The 22,631-nt window shown below is 36.7% G+C and overlaps 1 protein-coding gene across 1 annotated transcript in view; it reads left to right on the top strand.

Moving 5' to 3' along the window:
- Nucleotides 1-22,631, top strand: part of Pvf3 (PDGF- and VEGF-related factor 3) — a 76,187-nt gene that overhangs the window by 48,089 nt on the left and 5,467 nt on the right. Inside the window, exon 3 of the mRNA XM_068284219.1 lies at nt 7,041-7,094. Coding sequence (XP_068140320.1) covers nt 7,041-7,094 — 54 coding nt within the window. The remainder of the gene's footprint in view (nt 1-7,040; nt 7,095-22,631) is intronic.

Raw genomic sequence — 22,631 nt, 5'->3', positions numbered from 1 at the left:
TTTGAACTATTTAAAATACATTTTGAATTTAAACTCAGTCCGCCCCTTTTCCCTTCGACTGTTGGAAAGTTATGAAAATTCTCAGAAATTTAATTGACTAACGAAAAATCTGAGGAAAAAAAAAGAGCATAGAGAAAAAATCTTTTAACCACTATAAACTGATTGAATATGCGGGCTGGCAATGAGAATGGAGTGGAGAGCAGTGGGAAGAAGGGATGGGAGCAGTCGATTGCAATATATAGATACAAACACATCACAAAAATCATCATCATCTATGTACATAGATACATACCATAGACCAGTAGCCAATTGCCAAGTGCACGCATTGAGCCGTTCAGTCATCCATCCATCCATCCAACCAACCATTCATCCATTCAGTGTGTGAGTGAGTCATTCATTCAGTCAGACAGTCAGCCAGGCATGCAGTCAATTATACAATGTTGCCACAGCAAAAGCTCAACCACGAAGCGTATGTCTGAGTGGTCATATGATGATGATATCTATTAGATATTTTTTGTATGCATCACAGCTAACTGAATTTATGTCAGTTTTTTTTCTTTCATTCTCCTCACTGATGATGGCTCTCTGACATGTTGTTGACGAAGTTGCATGAACTTTGCTGCAACAACAAGTTAATGCAACATCTTCTTTTCCTTCTCTTCTCTCTGTCTGTCTTTGGCCTTTTTTCTTCGTTTTTTATACGTGTTTTTAATTTTCAGCTTAATTAAATCATTGGCCAAGTTTGCAAAAGAAAAAAAAGAGCGAAAAACGAACAAACATTTCTGCACTTTGCGTCTAATGAATTATGGTTAAAGTCACTCAGAGAAACACACACAATTCTGTTACATTTTTTTCACATTTTTTATATTTTTCTTCTTCCTTTTTTTTTCTGGGTCATATTTTGACCAAAATTTATGACAGCTTCTAGCTGAAGATTTCGTAAATGTTTTTTTTTTTGGTTTTGTTTTCCTTTTTCTCTTACTGCTAAGTAAAGTTGGCCATAAATTAAAATTGACTTTAGACGTAGGAGAGAAAAGCTGAGAAATAAAACAACAAATGTCTGCTTCTAATGAAAGAGAAGTTGAAAAGTATTAATTGAAAATTGGAAACGAAGAATTATATATATCTATATGTACATATGTATGCATGTGTTGCTGAGAAGCTTTCAAAAAAGTAACCAAAATATATACGAAAACTAAGTATGTATAGAATTATTAGTTTCATTTCATAGGTAAAGTTTTTTGTCTCATATTTGACTTGACTTAACCCAACTTTATGTATCTTTTATTGTCTAATTACTAATCTAATTATAATTGGTTTATAACCAATCAAAAAATGTCGTAAACTTCATGTAAAGTTTATTTTGTTCTCCCCTTTTAGAAGCAATGTTCCCTTATCAAATAGCATGAACTCTGACCTATTGCCAACACCATCATACACATGTCAAAATGTAAGCAAGAAGAAGAAGAAGATTCCATCAAAGTGTCTAACTAGATTTCTAACCGACTCAACCCTCCTCTTCTCTCGACCTCAACCTAACTAAAACCCATTAAAAACACGCAAAAGCGTGGCACGAAACGAATCTAAAGACATCAGACGTGGCAAAGAGGGGACTAGAAGCGCTGTAGGAGTCTCGTCCATAATTTGTGAAGAAATGTCCAAATGCGCTGTGTGACACACTTCAAACTGACAGTTGGCTAACCCCGCTCCTGTCTCCTCGTCATGCTCCTGCTTGTTTTTCCTACCCAATTAAGCAATTTGTGTGTGGTTTGTGGACGGACACGCACATCGTCATTATCATCGTCGTCATCTTTGGTCGGCAATGGCATTCAAAAGAGAGAAAAAAAAAACCTCTAATCTTGGCTAGGCATAAACGAAAAATGTTCTACACCGCGAGGCACAAGAATAGCACATGTCTTAAGTAAAATAATGCTTTAAAAACACGAAGAACAACAAAATCTATATCAGTGAGACTTTAAAAATTAAAGCTACAACATCTAAGGATTAAAATATAGCGTGGTGTTTCTACTCAAATGCCGCGCATTGTATACCGGCTTTATGTGTGTGGCGCATTTTGATGACATATTTCTGACAGCAGAGAAAAAGAAGTCGGAAAAAGAGTTGAACGCAAAGAAAAACGTATTATTATTTGTATTTTACTATCAATAATAAAAAACAATTTTCTTTCACTTTGGGTCAAATTGTATACAAACTCCGTTGACTTCTGTCCGCTGCTGCTGAACTGCTGTCATTAAAGAAAAAGTGAAGACTTTATGGTCGTTTGATAAGTTTCAATTTGAAATCAGATATCAAATAGTATGTGGGGGAAAATCCCAACGTTTTCCAAACTGGAAATGAGTGTGTATTTTGGTAATTTGAGCAAATGTGACATTTGATGGGAAGCTTAAGCAAAGCTTAGCAATCATTTGGAAATCGAAAATTAGTTTATCTTATCATTATGTCGATAAAAAACAAACAAATTGAGGTCATTTTAAAATTTTAAAGAAATTGTTCAACTTTATCTAAAACAAGTGATCTCTATATAATTTAGTTTAATTTGTATAATTTAGTCTAAAGGAAATATTAAGAATTTTCAAACTAAATTACCAGAAAGTTTTCGCTTTTATCAGAAAACCTGCGTGAAATAAATTTAAATTTTTATATTTTTCACACTTTGATCAACATTTAAATTTGATTTTTGAATTTGTTCAAGGGGCTAATAAAAGAAAACGTTTTGGTCTATGGTCACGAAAAGGTATAAACTCAAGGTTCGATATTTGTAAGTTTTGATTGCTTCTCCAGATATTTCTTTTAATTTGCATAACACTTCAGTTTACTATATTTATGACTTGTCAAGTACGTTTTCGTTACGCAAGTGTGGCCAATGGGCCGCCCAGTGATCCGCTTTGGACACTGAGCCTTGTCCAAAAAGGTCTTAAAAGAGTGCCATGAGCCACACACACACACTTACGCACACACACTCAAAGAGTCGAGAGGGGAAATCGAATCAAAATCAATTCAAAGTTATGAAAAGCGAAACGATAAAGTGGGCGTTGCTAATTAGTAAGTATTTGTCCACTTTGACCTGGGTGAAAGATTTATTGTCCACATATTTAAGTTGCTTTTATGTGGGTTTTCCCTTCGTTTTCAAATTACTATTGCCTTTTGTCTGTTAATCGATATTTAAATTGAGTTAAATTGATCAGTTTATTTTCCGTTCTCCCTTTTGTTTGAATAATTTTCCGCTCTTTGAATATGCACCTCGTTGATAATTTTAACTATACAATTTTTTCCCTTTCTTTCTATATACATATATATATATATATATCTGTAGATATTTTTGCTCTATTGGCCATTTTTCATTGCCTGAGCTCATAGATCATTTTAATGGCAGTTTTGGTCTGGTCTCTGGCGCAGGGCCATCAATGGCAGCCGCCGCCTCTACAAGAGTTAGTGGCTAGGGGTTGGGTATATACAGTGGAATGGGTTGGCGGTTCAAAAGTTCAATGGTTTCAGCAGAGTGCCGGAGCACTTGAAGCATTCTCGGTTCTTGTTTTGTTGTCATTGCTGCACATTGGCAGTGCATGTTGCAGTTGCCGCACTTTGTTGTTCAATGACAAACGCGAAGGTTGAACAAGTTTTTTTTCTTCCCATCTGCCTGGCTCTCTCTCAGTCTGTGTTTCTGTGTTTTTTTCCTTGTGCAGGTGAAACTTGACTTACTTGATGGCAAACACAACTGTACAAGCATCACTGTAAAGAATATTTCATAGTGTAACTAAGTAAGGGGGCAGTAGGACTGATTGTCAGACAACTAAATTATATTAACAATGATATAAAAGGTACAAGGCAACTTGTAGGATATACGATACAGAATAAACTTATTAAAGAGATGTTTTAATGTCTTCCGATCTTACTCATTGGTAGGAATAAGTAAGAGTTTATGCTATGATTAAGCTGATTGTAATGATTGCATCAATCATTCGTTATCTTATCTAATTAGCCCTTAAAAAGACAAAGTACTCAATGTTTGAATACTGAATGTACATTTGTTTATTGTCTGAATCTATGTTTTTTTAACTTTCAACACGTAGACGAGTTTGTAAATCTGATTATAATCTCTGATCCATCTGACAATTGTTTGTAATTTTATAACAATTGATCTAACACGCCTACTTGCATATCAATTCCCCTCTAATTGCCTATATCATTTGCATAGGGCTTGCTGCTAGGGCATTGGGGTTTGGTGTGGGCTCATTCATTGAAAACTGAGCTCAATGCTCATTGCTGGTTGCTAGCTGGAACTGGGGACTGGGGACTGGATGGCTTATCGCCCATCACTTGTAAAAATTGTCACGCTTCTCTGCCACGAATGACACTTTGACTGTGACGCCTCCAAAACAGAGAGAGAGAGAGAGAGAGAGAGAAGAAAAATAAACACATAAATACACAAAATTATGACATAAAACACATCCACAAAGAGCAAAAGAAGGAAGGAACGACACACACAAAAAAAAAAGTCATTATCAATTACGCCACTTAATTATTTTTATTGGAGCATAAAATGCTCCATTTCTTGGCACAGAGCATTTCTCCCTCTCCTCCCCCTTCTACTGTCTTGGTTGTTACCCATTTCCCTTGGCTTCCCCCTTGACCTAGCAGCCCATTGCACCCCCTTCCCGCAGTTTGCTCTTCAGATTGTCGCCCATGCGTCGATGATGTGCTAATTGTCGCGTGCCCACTTTTTGAATGACACTTTTGGTTTTTCGGTTGGGGCGTTCCGTCGTTTCGTTCTTTCTCTCTCTCTCTCTCTCTTACTCTTTAAATGCTGCAGTGGAGTCCTGTTGGAGTGGCACTACCAAGTGGTGGGGAGCGCGGTTGTGGGGCACACTGCATGGCACTTTACATATTTTGTTGACAGTTTATTTGACTCGAGGGGCTTGGCTAAAGTTAAAGACTTGCACAAATTTGGAGGCGTTTTATTTTTATTCCAGTCATTTTAAAGATTCAATTTTTGCATGTAAGAGAGGCCGTTTGAAAACTTTTAGGGAAGAGATGGAGATTTCTAAGATTTATATAAGTTGCTGTGTCTTTTACAATATGAATTCAATGAGTTTATTCAAATAAAATGGCTAATAATCGTGAAAGAGTCAATTTTTAAGGTGCATCTAAAAATCATTACAATTTAAAACGTTGATTACCTATGAGCTTACATCTAGTTCGAATTTTAAAAAAATTGTGGGTTTTTTTTATTTCTTAAAGTAAAAATAATGAAGAAAACGTACTCAAAATTTCAAGTCAATCCGAAAATAATTTTTAACATTTTTGACTAACTTTATTTTTTGGTTTTCCGAACTAAATGTCACTCTTCAACATCTTTAAATTAAATTCTAGATTATGAGTCTTAAAAATATTATAGTAAAAATTAAAACTTGGAGGGTCCACTTGATAAAGGGTTTCAATAGATAACACTTAATCAATATCAAAATGGATTACCTTAAAAATTTAAAATGGAATCATTTTGTTTGGTTTGACGAGGATTTTGGAAAACCTTTTTAAAAATAAACGGAGTGCAAGCATTTCCAGTATTTTTACTTTAATACCTTGATATAAGAAGTTTATTAACTAAACGATGACAGAGCTTTAGCTAGTTAACTTAAGACTAAGTTAACTGAAGTTATATATCTATTTTCTATATGTCTTAAGTTTGCCTGAAATGCTTCAACAATTTCATGGACTTTCGGCAAAGTGAAATAGGTTTTTATTTTAATTGTTTTTTTTCGCGATAAGCAATTAAAAAATAATTTCAACTCCCACACATTTTATTGGCTGTTAATTGCTTTAGATATTGCTCGATTGAAAACTATTTCAATTGTGGCCTAAGCGGCAGCTTAGTTAATTTTTTTTTTGCAATAATTAAATTAAAGCTAGACCACCCAAAAAGAGATAAGATAGACCCAGGGCAAAATTGTTGCTGGTTTTTCTTTTCTTTCCTGCTGCCTCTCCCACTTTTGTGTTGTTTGTTTAGCCAAAATAAAATGCAACAATTTGTTAAACAACCAGCAAAGTGAATTGTTGCTGTGAAAGTTATAATAATTTATGCAATTCGTCTTTAATATTATACATTACATTAACTCTGACACATGGAGAAGGAGTAAGAGATTGTGGCTCCATTTCACTTGTCAACAGGCGGGCAACATTCATCTCACTCAGTTGGCAACATGTTGCCAACAACAAGATGCCGGCCCAAACAGTTTCGATTGTGTCTGGGGGTCTATTTAGTATTGATGATTGATGGCCACGAAAAAAAGGCAAACTTTTAAGCTGGTTGGTTATGTGTTATGCCCATTGAATACTAAATTTCCAAATGACTCAACAAGTGGCAAGTTGCAACCACGAACTGAAACCGAGGCGCACCCACACACACACACACAGACACACTCAAGCACACATTCACACACGTAAAGTGCAACAATGTGGGCACCTTTTTGCACCTGAGCTGATTATGGTTATAGCTCGAGAGTCTTCTACATTTGATTAGAATCCAATCGTTATTTGTTGACTGCAGAGAGTAATAAGAATTTTATGTAGTACAATTTAAACTTTGCGCCACATTTTCATATGTAAACAGTGAGAAAGCAAAGATTAAACATTGCCGGCCATAAATGTGAGCACATTAATTCCAAACTTCAACTCCAATTGGGATCTCTAGAAGAAAACGAACTCCACCAGAGACGATTGCAACATTGTGTGCGGCTAAGCACACAAGAACTGCAACCCACGTGAAAAGTTTTTTGCTGCCACTACTAACTAGGCAAAACAGGAGCGCCTTTAGCTACAACAGAGGTGGGGCGCCCTTGGAAAGTTTGTCTTTTAAGACCTTATAAAGTAGAGTTCAAATCCTTTAAGTATAAGCCTTTGAGCCCTAGATCTTACAATTCTTATGCTAGACAGTAAGAGGGTGTAAGGCTGCCCCTGAGAGCTGAAGCACAGTACCAACAATTGTAATAATTTTTATATTTTCTTTTTTTTTTCTGTTGCAGGTAAGAGCCGCCAGTCCAAAGACATTAGAAGAAGACAACTCAAATGGTCGTCATGTAAGTGGAAGTGCTTACCACTTGGTGGTGAGTACTGAGAGTAGCATATGTATATATGTATGAAGAAACAAAAGTACGCAACTAGGCAACCAACAAACTAGTGTAGACTAAGCCAAGTCACCCACCCACATGTTGCCACTCCCTAAAATATAAAAACAACTGACAATTGTCGGCACTTCCGTTGGCAAATGGCGAAATAAAACATTGAACTTGCTGGTTTTCCACAGACATTTATAAAACGCCCCCATCATAAATGTTGCCCCCACCACCTACTAGAAAAACAAAAATGTTTCCTTGGTCTCTCTCTCTCTCTCTCTGTCCCCGACTGTAGAGAGGTAAATGACCCAAAACTATTCACAGGCGTTTGCTTAACGATCGTGACCAATTTGCGTCTGGTCAAGTCAACAATCATCATCATCATCATCGACACAGACAAAGGAGGAGGGCAAACCGATTGCAAATATTTACATTATGAATAGAGAGCGATCCGTCTCGGTTTCTATTTTATCGCCTGTTTGTTCTCCCCCAGCTCTATTCATCTTCTGCATCAGCATCGACATCGGCATCGGCATCTGCATCGGCACAGGCACCGGCAATTGCAGTCTCCGGCTGCCATTCATTCACCCGTCATTCTCCTCCAAAGTCCCCTCCATGGCTCGCACAATGCCTGTCAATCAATGCGCGACTCATTGTGGCGTCTGTGTCTGATATATACGGAATATGTGCCTGAAATATTCAATTAAATGCCAGCCGTCGATGGCAATTGCAAAAATTGAGAAAGAGGCAAGGGGAGGTGATAGTTGTAGAAAACTGTAGTAAGTCTTAAATACTCTAGAAATGCAAGCAGAAGACTATTAATAGATGTAGATTAGCAATATTCGAGACTGGGGGATAAACAAAAATATTTATTTTGTTATAAAACTTTGAAATTGGTTCATGGTTTAATAAAATCTGATCAAAGAAACGTTTACATCAGGAGATTTTAGATTATCCATTCCTAGTAGCTTCAAATAGTTTGTAGCCATTGATAAATATTTGAAATGAAAACTCTGAAAAGCAAAAGAAAATGCTTCTAACAAATTGAACATTTAAATAGTTTAACGGTTATCCAAAAATTTTCCAAACTTCAAATTTTTCACTGCTGAAAGCCAAACAACTATTATAAAGGACAGTTTCATATCAAATCTACATCTATATAATTAGTTTTCAGAAAAAACAATTTCAGTTTTTGATTCCGTGATGAGAATAAGACAAGTCATTAAAATATGGTAATTGTTTAACATATATATGGACTTTAAGAAGGATTGAATTGAATCAATAATCAATTCCAAAAGGGTTTTTAATTTATCTAATTTCTAATTTATTGATTGAAACTCAAGTAGGTCCCTAATAGACATTATAAAAACATTATAACAAAAAGCAAATTTCTTTTAACTTTTAACATTCAAAATACTTTTAACAACATTACAATTTCTTGTCTACAAGTTTTTATGTCCATTGAAAGACTCTTATGAATCATCAAGATTATTTTATTATTATTATACAGAGAATACTACAAATCTTCAAGTGCTATTTATAATCCTGTCATCGGACTTTGTCCATATGCGTTTCTGATTGATTTATTAGCCAAAGAACCCTTGCCATAAAGGGTATTAGATTGCCTACTCAATCAAATGCGTTTGGGTCTTGCCATATAAACAGTTCTTGACTCTTGGCTCTTTGGATTGGTGGCGCATGGTGCCATGTCTCCTCCTCCGCCTCCTACATACAACAAACTTGCCAGACAGCTGAAATGCAAAGAGGCAAACAAAAAACGTGACTTTGTGTGGCATTTCTGTCTGTTGACAGTCTGGCAAATTCATTTTGTTGTTGTTGGGTTAGTTTAATTGAATTGTTGGGACTCGGAGAACTTGACGCTGATTTGACTGGAAATGGAGAACATTATCTACATAACTTAGCTGCTGCTTTCCTTCACTTTACATTTGACCTATATCCTGAGGGCCAAAAAAACACAGTGGACGTAAATTTATGAGTTTCATTTGTGAAAACAATAGGAAAATCTGGGTCAATGTTTGTGTTGTTTTTGTATGCTGGGGCATTTTTATAGTAGGAAAAAGATTTCCTCATATGTATTAAGTCACGCCCTCAACTTACCCTAGAGTAGCTTCGAGAATCACTGATGAATAAGTTAAACAATTGGCTTCGAGTAAAGAATATAAGAAACATGTTTCTTAGTACTACTTACTACTACTTACTAGTAGTTGGCTTGAGTTGTGAGTGTGTTGTAAGATATTGATCCTTGCATGAATTTCGATCCATAATTACAATAGGATAATATTTCTGGGCGACTCTTCCATGTCAAAGTTCAAGTCTACCCAAATTATTGCAAAGTTCCACGGCATAAAAAGGAATAAAAAAAACAGGGAAATATCTAAAACTCGTAAAATGTTTGTTTTCCTTCGTTTTCGGCCCCCCAAAATAGTGTGTATATTGTTTTCAAAATCGCCATTTTGTTTGCCAATTTATTTCGAGGCAAAAACCGTTAACTGTCAACTGCAGATCGGAATGGGCTGAAATTCCATAAAGTTCCAACACATTGCTATGGGAGAAGTGAGAAGAGGTCAGAGGTCAGTGGTTAGGAGTGAGGGGAGAGGGTCCACAAAATTTTGTGCATTGTATCATGGACACAACACATAAAATGTTGAACATGGCAAGAAACAAACGAACAAATGGCAAATTCAATTTATTTTATCCGCAAAAACCTCATGTAACTTGGCTTTGAATTGTTATGATTGCCAAAAGGAAGCGGGACGTGGCCGGGGCCTATTCATACTTTTGCCACATGCCACATCACATCAAATTATCAGAGCGCATATTTGGTCAAAATGATGAAGCATTTTCATTAAATGATGACTAAAGCATATTATATTTTTGTTGACATTTGCCATTTTAATTTAATCCAAACATTCATGCAATAACATTAATTATTAAAGCAAGAGTGATGAAAAGAGAAAGATGCTGAATGTTTAATTACTTTTTTGTGTGCATATCATATAGCCTACGGGGCAAAGCATCATTATCGGCTAAGTGAGCAGTTCATCTTTATTTTCATTCGGGCATAAATCATATTAAATAATTGCCACAGAAAAAATAAACTTATATATACATTAACCATTGCAACCATTTTCAGTATCTGTTGTGGTGGAATAATCTCTTTAGTGGTGCATAGATTTATTAAGCTTATATTTTTAATAAATCGAGTGATTTTCTATGGGAGAATGTGTATACTTGGATCTTTAGATTCATAAAAGTTTTCATTTGCTTTTCAAAAGTTATGATTTCAATAAATTTAACTTCTTTTCAAAACTATGCGACTAAAATCTTTAATATCAGTTTAAGAAAACTTAAAATTGTTATTGGAATGGGAGCAGAACAATTTGAGGAAAGTCAAGCCAAACGCTGAACATTTCAAATTTTCAAGGATTTAATAATATAGTGGAATTCTGATTACTTCTTCACAAAAACCAACGAAAATACCTTTTTGAAAATTAACTATACATTTGAATAACGTTGAAAACCTAAATGTGGGTATATTTAAATGAATTTATCAAAAAAATATCCTAAAATCTCTACAAATATAAAAAAAACAATAAAATTCTTATGACACAGCTATTTAAAGGAAGTTTCTCATATTGATTTCCATTGAATTAAAGAATAATTGAAAATTTAATCACAATTTATGTTTATGTTTCATTAGAACTCCGTATTAAGGATTCCTGCTAAGAAAATAGTCATTACTAGTCATAGTCATTACTGTTTGATCTGCCCAGTTGCAGATGGTACAAAACTCCAATGCTCAATAGCATGTGGAGTGGAGTAAGGAAAATTAAGTCTTCTCCTCTTCGAATTCCAGAAAGAAGTCTTTTTTATATTTCGTTTTCATGAGTTAGAAGCTCTTCATGAGCCATGTAACAGAAGCTTTTAGAACATGTTAATGTAAATACAGTGGTAAAAATTCCGATAATCTTAAACAAATAATATAAGAAATTTTAATATATACAAATCTAAGTTAACAATGATGTCTCCTCCAACATACTCCCCCATTGAAGGATGAAGTATGACTCCTTCAATATACATAAACGTCATCTCTTAAAGGCAATGGAGCAAGTTTGCAGATTGGGCGACGAATAATTCCTTTCTTGGTGCGAACGTCGGCTACTCTGACCCTTCCATCTGCACCAGGTATGGCTTCGACCACACGACCAGTAATCCAGCATTGCGGTGGAAGATTGTCTTCATGGATGAGAACTAATTGATCCTTTGCTATGTTGTTCTCGGGATGCAACCACTTAGAGCGTTCTTGTAATTGATGTACATAGTCGCGCTTCCAGAGTTCCCAGAAGCGTTGCTTGAGATAGGTCACCCTTTGCCAACGAGATAGATAAGATAGTTTTGAGTCATTTATTACCGGTTCAGGGATCGCTTGCAGTGAACATCCGATCAATAAGTGTGCTGGCGTCAGAGCCTCCCCGTCATTGGGATCATCGCTGTGAATGGATATTGGACGGGAATTCAATATCGCCTCCACTTCAATTGCAATCGATTGAAGCTCTTCATACGTCAAATGAGAAGAGGTCAAATTTTTGATGAGCAGAGTCTTCATTGACTTTACTGCGGCTTCCCATAAGCCTCCAAAATGGGGAGCACGCGGTGGAATGAAATTGAATTCAAAGCCGGCATTTCGGCTAAATTCCTCCAGATTTTTTGCATTGAGTTCTGAACAGAATTGCCGTTTGAAGCCTTCAAGTTGCGAACTTGCTCCGACAAAGTTGGTGGCATTGTCACAATAAATCCTTTTGGGTATGCCACGTCGTCCGATGAATCGCTTCAAACAGAGAATAAAATTATTAGCAGATAGGTCAGAGATTAGTTCTGTATGAATAGCTTTTGAAGAAAAGCAAACAAATATGGCCAAATATGTTTTGTAAGGAACTTTGCTTCGAATGCGGTACGACGTAAGAAATGGTCCACATAGATCTACTCCGCATATCAGAAACGGGCGTTCGGCCAGGAGACGGTCAGCTGGGAGGTTACCCATGATTTGTCGCATTAATACAGGTTTGTAATGATAGCAATGTGTGCAACTTCTAACAACCTTTCGGACCAGTTCGCGAGCATTTACAATCCATACTGTTAGGCGCAGAATCGCTATCAAAACCTTAGCTCCCGCGTGAAGGTTTCGCAAGTGAAGATCTTCAATATATTTATAAGTGAAATTATGAGTCTTTGGAAGCAATAACGGCATTTTAGCGTCCAATGGTATGTCAGCCATTGCAAGACGGCCTCCAACACGGATAAGTCGAATATTTTGAGAACCTATCTGTTCATTTGAGATGAATGGATTTAACCTTTGAAGCTCCGGCTTCAGACTTCGTCCTGCTTGTAAGTCCTTTAGTTCTTTCGCAAACACATCACTCTGAATGGAAGAGATTATATGATTAAAAGCCAATTTAAATTCTTCTACTGAAATGCTTCTTGTAGCATTTATCGTATTATTGCGGTTAATAGGAACTCGGTTGAAAACTCGTAAAACGTATGCTAAGACTCTCACAATCATACGAAACGATGATAGTCTACTAATGATCTGACCAACTATGCTCTTTTCTTTATAACTAGTGCTACATTTCAATACAAGGGTGTTTCGCAATTCTAATTCTTTGGGCTCGAAATCTGTCTTTCTTTCAGATTTCGGCCAATGTAATGCATTAAGTGTTAAGAACCTTGGTCCATGAAACCAAATTGTCTGCATCAAATCGCGCGCTGCACAGCCACGTGAAACAATGTCGGCTGGATTATCCTTTCCAGGCACGTGACTCCAAATGATATCCTGCGATTGAGTTTGTATGGTTGATACGCGATTGGCAATAAAGCATTTTAGAGTTGATGGGTGCATTTTAATCCAATGGAGAACGACAGTTGAATCTGTCCAAAAATATGTTTTGCTGACAAGACAGTTTAATTTGTGTTTGATTTTAGTCCATGTTTGGCAGAGTAAAACGGAGGCACAAAGCTCTAAACGAGGTATGCTTTGCGATTGAGTGGGCGCAACTCTCGATCTCGAAATGATCAATGAAGTTACATATTTTCCGTTGTCCAAAACCCTTGCGTATATGCAACATCCATACGCTCGATTTGAGGCATCCGAAAATCCATGGATTTCACACTTATTTTTTGGTGATGTATTAACAAATCGATTTACTCGAACCATGTCAAGATTAGATAAATCAGCTTCAAGTTGTTGCCATCTAGTCCGTAAGATCTCTGGCAACGGGTCGTCCCAGTCCAAGCGCTCGATCCACAAGTCTTGGATCAAGATTTTGTAGCGTACTACGACTGGCGCTAATAATCCTAGCAGATCATAGAGCCTGGCCATGATCGATACTATTTTTCGTTTTGTTGGTATTGCAGTTAATGGAAGATCAAATCGAAATAATATAAGATCTTCAGTTGGCAGCCACGACATGCCAAGAGCCTTGGTGACATCACTATTGTCAATATTGAGATTATATTCATAATCTGTTGGTGCCCCACTAAAATTCCACTTTGTCAATTCTAAGCCTGCCTTTGAGAGCAATTTGGTAACTTCATTCGTTTTAGCATTGAGTTCTTCGATTGAGTCAGCTCCAGAAATTAGATCGTCGACGTACATATCCTCAGCTAATACAGCAGCTCCAAGTGGAAACAACTCCTTATACGTCTCTGATAAAAACTTTAAGGACCTGGTTGCGAGAAATGGAGCGCACGACATCCCATAGGTAACAGTATTCAATTGAAATAATTGAATAGGTTCTTGCGGTGACTTTCTCCACAAGATTTGTTGGAAACTTCTATCCTCAGGTGCGACGAGAAATTGTCTGTACATTTTTGTTATGTCAGCTGTAATAGCATGGCGATACAAACGAAACGAGAGTAATGTTAGGATTAGATCTTGTTGAATAGTAGGACCAACCATGAGAATATCATTTAATGATATATTTGATGATGATTTAGACGAAGCGTCAAATACTACGCGAAGTTTAGTTGATGAGCTCTGCGGTCTAAGTACACAATGGTGAGGAAGAATGTAATGATTTCCCGATTGCAAATTATCTAACGAAGTTACCTCCATGTGATTCAACTTAAGATATTCATCTAAAAAATCGATGTACATTTCCTTTAATTGGTGTTGAGATGCAAGCCGTCTTTCGAGTTGAAGAAAACGTCTTTTTGCACAGGACAACGAGTCTCCAAGTTGTTCAGGAGATTCCTTGAAAGGCAACCGAACCTGTATGCGCCTTGAATCCAGGAATTGTGTGTGCACCTGAAAGTGAGTTTCACATGCTTGTTCTTCTGAGGTTAACGAAATATCTTTATTTTGAATTCCATGTATTTCATCCATTTTCCAAAACCTTTCTAATAATATGTTAAGGTCCTGCCGTTGCGTTAAATTACAAGTGTATTGTTGAGTTGATTGAGGTTCAGCAATCTTACCCCCGACGATCCATCCTAATGCAGTTTCCACTAGATGAGGAAGACCAATTCCTAAACTAATTTTACCAGTTTTAAGTAGATCAAAAAACTCCTTTACGCTAAGCAATAGATCTACTTTTCCGGGCGTATAAAAGAATGGGTCGGCTAACTCAATTTCTTTGGGAATGGCCCAATTTGACACATCTAGTCTCTTTTCAGGCTGAGGTAGAGATATAGATTTAGTCACGATAAACTCCATATTCCATTCATCTGGAGATATTCTTGAACGAATTTTGGTAGATACGGAATGTTTCATATGTGTACGTAATTCACCGATTCCAGCAATCTCATAATGATCGTAATTCGCTAATTCTTCAGTTATAAAGGTAAGCTCAGAGCACGAATCAAGTAATGCTCTTGCGAGCTGAAACTCACCAAGTTTGTCTTGAATAAGAACTATTGCTGTTGGAAGTAATCCCCGCCGAGCGTGGCGAGTCAACATTGATGTTGCAAATGTTTTACTTTCGTCATGTGTATTATGAATGATTTGTTGCGATTGATGATGAATAGAAGGTCCATCTAGTTGATAATTTCCCTGGACGTTTGAATCCTTATGCATGTTTGTGTGATGTAAACCTCCACAATGACGACATCTATTCAATGAAGGACACTTTGAGGCTGGATGACCCTTATTGAGGCAATTTAAACAAAGTGACGCTGTTTTAACAATCTTAAATCGCTCAATAAAAGGTAGCGAAATAAAAACTGGACAGAATGCTAACCTATGCTCAGTTGACTGACATTGAATGCATCTACTTTGGGCAGCAACAAATACTTTTGAAGTACTATAAAGTTTGTCTCTGACGGGTCTTTCCTCTTGTCGGTTTCGCAGATACCCTTCCAAATATTGACAGTGTCGACTGAGAATTTGATAACAGTCGGCCCAGTCTGGCAATTTATCATATTCTTGAACCCGATCGTATGCTTGTTTGGATTCAAGATCAATTTTTGCCATAACAATGTGAATAAGTACTGCGTTTAATACATCAGCTTCAGACCCAAGAGACAACAATGATCCGCGTAGAGCTGAAACCGTATCCAAAATTGTACGTAGGGTAACAGCGTCTGCCTTTTTCATGCTAGCAATGTTAAATAAACTTGAAATATGTTCTACGAAAATAAGAACTTTCTTGTCATATCGCTCGTTGAGGCGGTCTAGGGCCTTGGGATAATTTTCGTCTGATATTTGAAATGGCGAGACTACGCTTAGAGCTTGGCCAGATAGACAACTTATTAGATAGTTAAATTTGTCAACATTGGACAATGAGTTGTCTTCATGTACCATATTTGTAAATGAAGTAATAAATTTTTGGAATTCCCCATATTTGCCGTCGAATTTAGGTAATTTGAGGGATGGAAGCCGATTATGATGTCCCCCCATGATAAGTCGATGAATTAAAGAAACTAAGTTCTTCTGGTTTTTCCTTTTTACTTGCGCCAATGCGCCGTAATATGATTGCCTTTGTTTCGATAAAAAGATCTTCTATCTCTGCCCGATTCGCGTCTGCTGGATCTAGCTTCTCAATATTGGTTAGAACTTGTAATGCTTGTTTAAAATACGACTCAATAATTTGAGACTGACAATCTAATATAATAGGGTCATTTTCAAGATCGATTCTAGCTCTTAAACTTTGAATATTAGATTGCAGTTGATTCCGTTGTTGTCTGAGAGGTAGAAGCTGCGTTTCATTTGGTGGAGACATTTTGGGCCCTTAACGAAAGAAATGTAGCAAGTTAGAAATGAATTAAACGTGAGCTAAACGAGTTCTAGTTTTAATAAAAACACTCAAATGCATTAAGTTTCACTCAAGAGCTTAATAAGTGAGCTTTAATATGTAGATCGTTTCTCTATATGAGTTTGAGTACTTACTCCGCTGTGCTTAATACTTAGCACGTGTTAAAGCTTACGAGTGTTTTACATGTGAGTGTAAAGCATGTGAAAGCTTTACGATCGCTAATGAGTGGTAATTGAGTCAAAATTTGAGTGGAAATAGATACTGTAAATTTACACACTCAAGTTGACTTAGGTTATGATAGGGCTCCACGTAAATGTCCACGATGATGTCTTGCAAATGCCAATGATGAAGAAGTCCGATGACGACTATCCAAGATGATTATGTAACGATGAAGAAGTCCAACGATGAATGTGATGATGATGTACGCCGAAAAGTCCAATGATGACTGTCCAAGATGATGTAACGATGAATGCAATATAATGAACGAATAAACGACTTTATATAGTTTTTAAGTTTTTATGTTGGGACTTGCGAAGTGCAATGTCCTGTCACGGTCGCCAATGTTTGATCTGCCCAGTTGCAGATGGTACAAAACTCCAATGCTCAATAGCATGTGGAGTGGAGTAAGGAAAATTAAGTCTTCTCCTCTTCGAATTCCAGAAAGAAGTCTTTTTTATATTTCGTTTTCATGAGTTAGAAGCTCTTCATGAGCCATGTAACAGAAGCTTTTAGAACATGTTAATGTAAATACAGTGGTAAAAATTCCGATAATCTTAAACAAATAATATAAGAAATTTTAATATATACAAATCTAAGTTAACAATGATGTCTCCTCCAACAATTACTATTTTCTTAGTAGGAATCCTTAATACAGAGATCTAAGCAACCGACTTTCTCTACCCTTGCAAAAGGGGTATGTTACTTTTTGTCAGAAGAAAGCATCTCACAAACAGTGACTTCTTTCAAGACTTTCCTTGTTTCCTGAGGTATTTTAGAACAAAAAATTCTATTTGTTAGTTTAATATATCGGCTAATGACTGTGAGAAATATTAGCAAGATCGGGTGACTCTGCTTATCATATAGCTCCCATTGGAACAATCCTGCGAACAAAGTGACTTTTATCAATAACTTTGTCACCATAGGTCAGGGTACAAACTCGCAAGAGTATCACACTTCGGTTAACTGTGGCCCTCTGCTTTTATGTAAGAATCGTCCTAGTAACCATTTTGCTGGTGTAAGTTAAATGTTAAAGAAAATTTCATCAGAAATTGAATTCCAAATGGATTTCAATTTGAACATTTTCTGAAAATTTCAAGTACGTTAAGCAATTGATACGTAGTCATAAAACCTAATTAAATAGATACAAAGAAAAGTGGGGAGGAGCGCGGAGGTAGATCTACCTGCTTCTGTTCTCACAGTTCATTAGCCTCCATTAGGGAGGCGGCGGCAACCACAATCGGCCAAAGGGAATCTGTGAAAATGAAAAGGAGAAGCGGGAGTGAGAATCAGAGTCGTAGTCGGAGTAGAGCAAAGGAAAAGCCCCCATCTTGTGCAGCATTTTCCCAAACAGAATTCCTCGAGTGCCAAGCTGAGATAATTGTAAGACCCTGCAACATTCAATTACTTGTGTTTGCCGCAGAGCCAACACCCTGGAAAACAAGAGTAAAGAAAATACGAAAAAGGGTAAGATAGGGGAGGGAGGAAACAATTTGTTGAGGGTGAGAGGGAACCTCAAACACGGCCGTGGATTAACAAAGACTGCACTTGTTCCTTATTCTCCTACTCGGATGCCAAGTTTAATGTACGATAAGAGAAAATGCACTTGAAATGCCAAATGATAAGAAGGAAAACCGAGTAAAGAAAAGAAGCTGCTGACAATGTCATCTACACTAATTAGCCATGGGAAAACATTTGATAATATTAACCTAATTGTATTTTGAAGAGACCAAATCATAAGCCAATGAACTTTAAGTCAAAATCATTTCCAAGCCAAGACACTATTAAGCCTTTTCAAATCAAACATCATCAACAATCATCATCACTCATTCACAAAAACCCATCCATCCGTAAATAAATCTTAAGCTCCCTTGGCGGATGGGTGGGCAGGGGAAGGGGGAGTTACATGAAGTGGACACTCTGAAGCCTAAAAAGAAATTATGAAAAATTAAATAAAACATGAAATCAATAAATTGCAATATCATCCCAAAAGAAAACGGCAACTTGAAGAAGAACTTCAATAAACTCGCATTAAATATGCATGTGACTGGCTCTGACTTTGGTTCTGGGCAAACTTATATCTGTGTATATCATTTTTAAAGCAAAAGCATAAGAAATTATGTGCAAGAGAGATAAATTGACACACCCACAGCAAGTAAGATAGAGTGGGAGAGAGAGAAAAGGAAAGAGAGAGGAAAATATATAGGAATGCATAAATTATATTGCAGAAATAAAGTTGAAAATGTGCAGTAATGGATAATGGGTAAGAAAAGCTATTCGAAAAGGAGTATTCAAGCGACATATGGTTTGTGTGTGTGTGTGTGTGTGTGTAGAGGAGACAAAATTTATCAAATGAATTATGATTTCGAATGAAGTATTCAAATTAATCGCAATGACTTCAAACAGACGGAAAATCTATAGAGGGAAAAAGCACAAGGATGTAGCTGATTTATTCCAAGAATGATTTGTTATGCATTTTTGTGAACATTTACTTAAATCTTATGTTTGAATATTTCGTAGAAAGAAAAAATGTTCCAAATGAATACCAATTTTTAATTACACATAAAATTCTCTTTAGTTTGATAGGGAGTAAATGGGTAATTGTAAATTATAATAAAGTCTGAGCAAATCAGACTAAGACGAGACACACAATTTTAAAACTATTAAATAGCAATTACTTAAAAACAAATTTATAGTCAATAAGATTCAGTTTTAAGTTCGAAATTTTTTCAAAATCTCTTAATGCATTTCATAATGTTAAATATTAAATATTATGTCTTATAGGAAGTGATTTGTAAGCTATTCAGATTTCTAATTGGAAAATAATTTTAGGCGTTTTCCATGAATAGAATTCCAAGAATCCAAATTATTCACTATCTTACTCTTCTGACTAACTTCAATCAATTTCTGAAGCTTTTAAAAAGTTTTATTTAAATGCAATTATAATATTTTGTTAATTGCGAAGGGCTTTTTAGTTACTTTTAATCAATGAAATTTCTTAATTACTATATAAACCCAATGTGAATGTCGTGAATACCCTTAATTATGTAAGCCACGGAAAGAAAAAAATGTACGAAACGAATTAATATATTTTCAATCAATGCTATAGCTTCCGCTGTCTTTTTTCTCTCTCTTTCTGTTGGCGATAACCACTTCCCCCTCAACCGCTTAATTTTCCACCCATCCCTACTTAAACGCAGATCTCCCCTCCCATGGCCACGCGCTTTCCAAGTTTGTCGCGCTCGTTTTGCCACTTTTGCCAAGCGGAGCGCGTGCCTCTTGGAATATTTATGAGCTGTGGCGATTCGACCAACTTGCAAGGCAATGGTTTCGTCTCAAACTGACGGAAATCAATGTTGACCCACTTGGCAGTGGGCAAGGACAGGCAACTCCAGCCCCCTGCTACCCACTTGAACTCCAACTCCAAAGCGGTCTCGGGTCTCGGTCTCTGGCTGGAAGCATGCATTGTTGATGCGCCACGTAGACCGGACCAAGTGAAAGTCAAGTGAAGAAATTAATTTTCCCGGCAAGTCATTAATATTAAGTTATACATCAAGCAGTAAAGAGGCAGCAACAGCAGCAGCTCAAGCCCAAAACCAGAAAAAAGGCCATAATGAATGAGTCTGCCACCTTGGTAAAGAAGAGTTGTTGTTGTTGTTGCTGCTGCTACTGCTCCTGCTGCTGTCGCTTTAATTGCAACAAAATCCATCGTTGAAATTCCATTTCGTACTTCGATTTCCGTTTCCATTTTTATTTTGCTCAATTCATTTCGAACGAATCGAGAAACCCCTTTCTGGCCACACCCAAAAAGGAATACCGCCCACTCAACATAAATGTGATTTATTCTACCGAATTACAGTAAAACCAAAAGTTGCAGCCAGCAGCAGCAGATGAGAGGAGACATACATAGGAAACTACTCAAATGCCCTTTTGTGGTTATAATAAAAAATCCATTAATTGAAGACCCAAAAAGCATTTAATAAACCGATAATGATTGAGGTTTTTGTTCAGTAAACAGAGAAAAGAAACCCTTCAAAAATTGTTCTAAAATACAAATTGTATGTTTAAGAATTCCCTCTACCAATTCCATGTGCTTGGATATTCAAATGTCTCTAGTATTTTTATGTATATACAAGAGATTCAGAACCAATTGAACAGAGATTTCGCTAACTATATTTCTATCAAATATCCATTATAAAACTTAAAACTACCGAAATATATATGTTTACAGTTATACTCTCTTACTTCGATAAGATTCTTGTTAGCATCTCGTAGCGCCTTCAGGATAAATTTCATCGTATAGTTACCTTCTTTTAAAGGATGCGTGGGGTGAAAAAAAGAAACTATTTTATCGCCTTTGGAATTCTGACTTTGTTGTTGTTATTGTTGTTGTTGTTGTTGTGGGTGCAAGTTATTCTGGCTTTGTAGTTGCCATGCTCAGTTCTTTTATTCGCGTCGGCGGCAATCGATAGCAAAGAAATTTATGGTCCGTGTTGCCCTTTTTCGCTATAAATGAATTTATGGCAAGCGTTTAGCTGGCAACTAGTTTATGGCGGTTTTGGTCCAGTTGTCCTAAATAATATGCGTACATTTGCCCGCACACCAGACACACCCTTTCTTCCGAATGGCCGCCCGCTTCGCTCTGTCCTCTCCATCCTCTGCAGTTGCCTGCAGCAACAAGCCCGCAAAAAGTTGGCTGAACACTGAAAATTCATTTTGGTTTTTTGGCTACACAATATTTTTTTTTCCATACACATTTTGGTTTTTGTTTTTTTTCTGTCGAGCAAACTTTTTGCGGTTAGTGTTTTTCGCCTAAAAGCAGGCTTTAAACTTTGCATAACCCGTAACCGTAATGCTATGGCCAACCTTTCTATTCCATTCCATTCCTTTCCTCTTTGGTTGCAGTTTTAAATTTTTGAGGCGTTCATAAATTTGACACTTTTTGGCAACGTTGTTTTTGCTTTTTTTTTGTTTTTATTCCCTTTTCGTTATGCTTTCTGTGTTGCTATGGGCAGCTAGTGAAAGTTAGCCAAGTATTTCTGTGGTTTTATCTCTTCTATGCAAAGTAAACTAAACTTTTTGGCCAGCAACTGAATCTGAAGAATGATTTGACTTGACTTTGAGGTACACAGAGGTAGAGAAGGAAAAGGCAGAGCCAAAAGCCAGAGGAGCCATCTCTTGTTGTGGTTGAAGAATCTGCAGAATCTTGGCTAACCACCAGACATGCATACATATAGCAGCAAAGTTTTATTCGGCTTAGTTAGAACTAATTAATAGGAGTTTTAGTACTTTGGACATAAGTAGGTTACATTTTATGGGCATAATTTTGAATAAGCTGAAATTCCAGTCAAACAAACGAGAAATTCAGTTGGTTAAGCTTATTAAAATATAATTAGAAAATTGCAGACAGTCTCGTATTTCTTAACTTAACTTGGATTTAATGCTGGCTATGGGTGTATGTTGAGTTTGAATTAAATTTCAGTCTTTCATTGATGTTTTCTTATCACTTGACATGACTTATGGCCTCTAACCTTAACAAGTTTAAGTTGTACTCGGCTTCTGCATCTCATTTGTTAAATTACATTGAATAAAAATCATTTGGATTCTTAGGTACTTCCGGTCGTCGCCGTTCTTCACTCTAAAGATGCCTCACAATTAAATTTCAGTTCGCTTCTGTTCCGTCTATCCTTCTAGCATCTGTCTATCTCTGTCTGTTTGTGTGTGTGTCTGACACTTCAGTCTGTGATGTTAGAGAATTTATCACCTTTAGCGTAAAGGCTGGATGCCACGCCTCGTTTGTTAACTTTATTCAATTTTGAGCAAAACTGCAAGAGGAGAAGCTTCACTTGCTGACTGACTGGTTGATGGTGTTGCTCTTTCAGTTTCAGCTTTTGCTTTCATCAAAGTTCTCGGCATTTGCTTATTAAAAAAACGCTACTCCCCGAGTTACCACTCGCCGCTACTGTCTAGCTGAAGGCAAGGCACTTGGCTGTCGAGTTGAGTGGTGGATATATTG

Source organism: Drosophila tropicalis, unplaced genomic scaffold, assembly GCF_018151085.1.
Source record: "Drosophila tropicalis isolate 14030-0801.00 unplaced genomic scaffold, ASM1815108v1 contig_302, whole genome shotgun sequence".
Classification (NCBI taxonomy): Eukaryota; Metazoa; Arthropoda; class Insecta; order Diptera; family Drosophilidae; genus Drosophila; species Drosophila tropicalis.
This window is presented reverse-complemented; position numbering and strand designations above follow the sequence as displayed.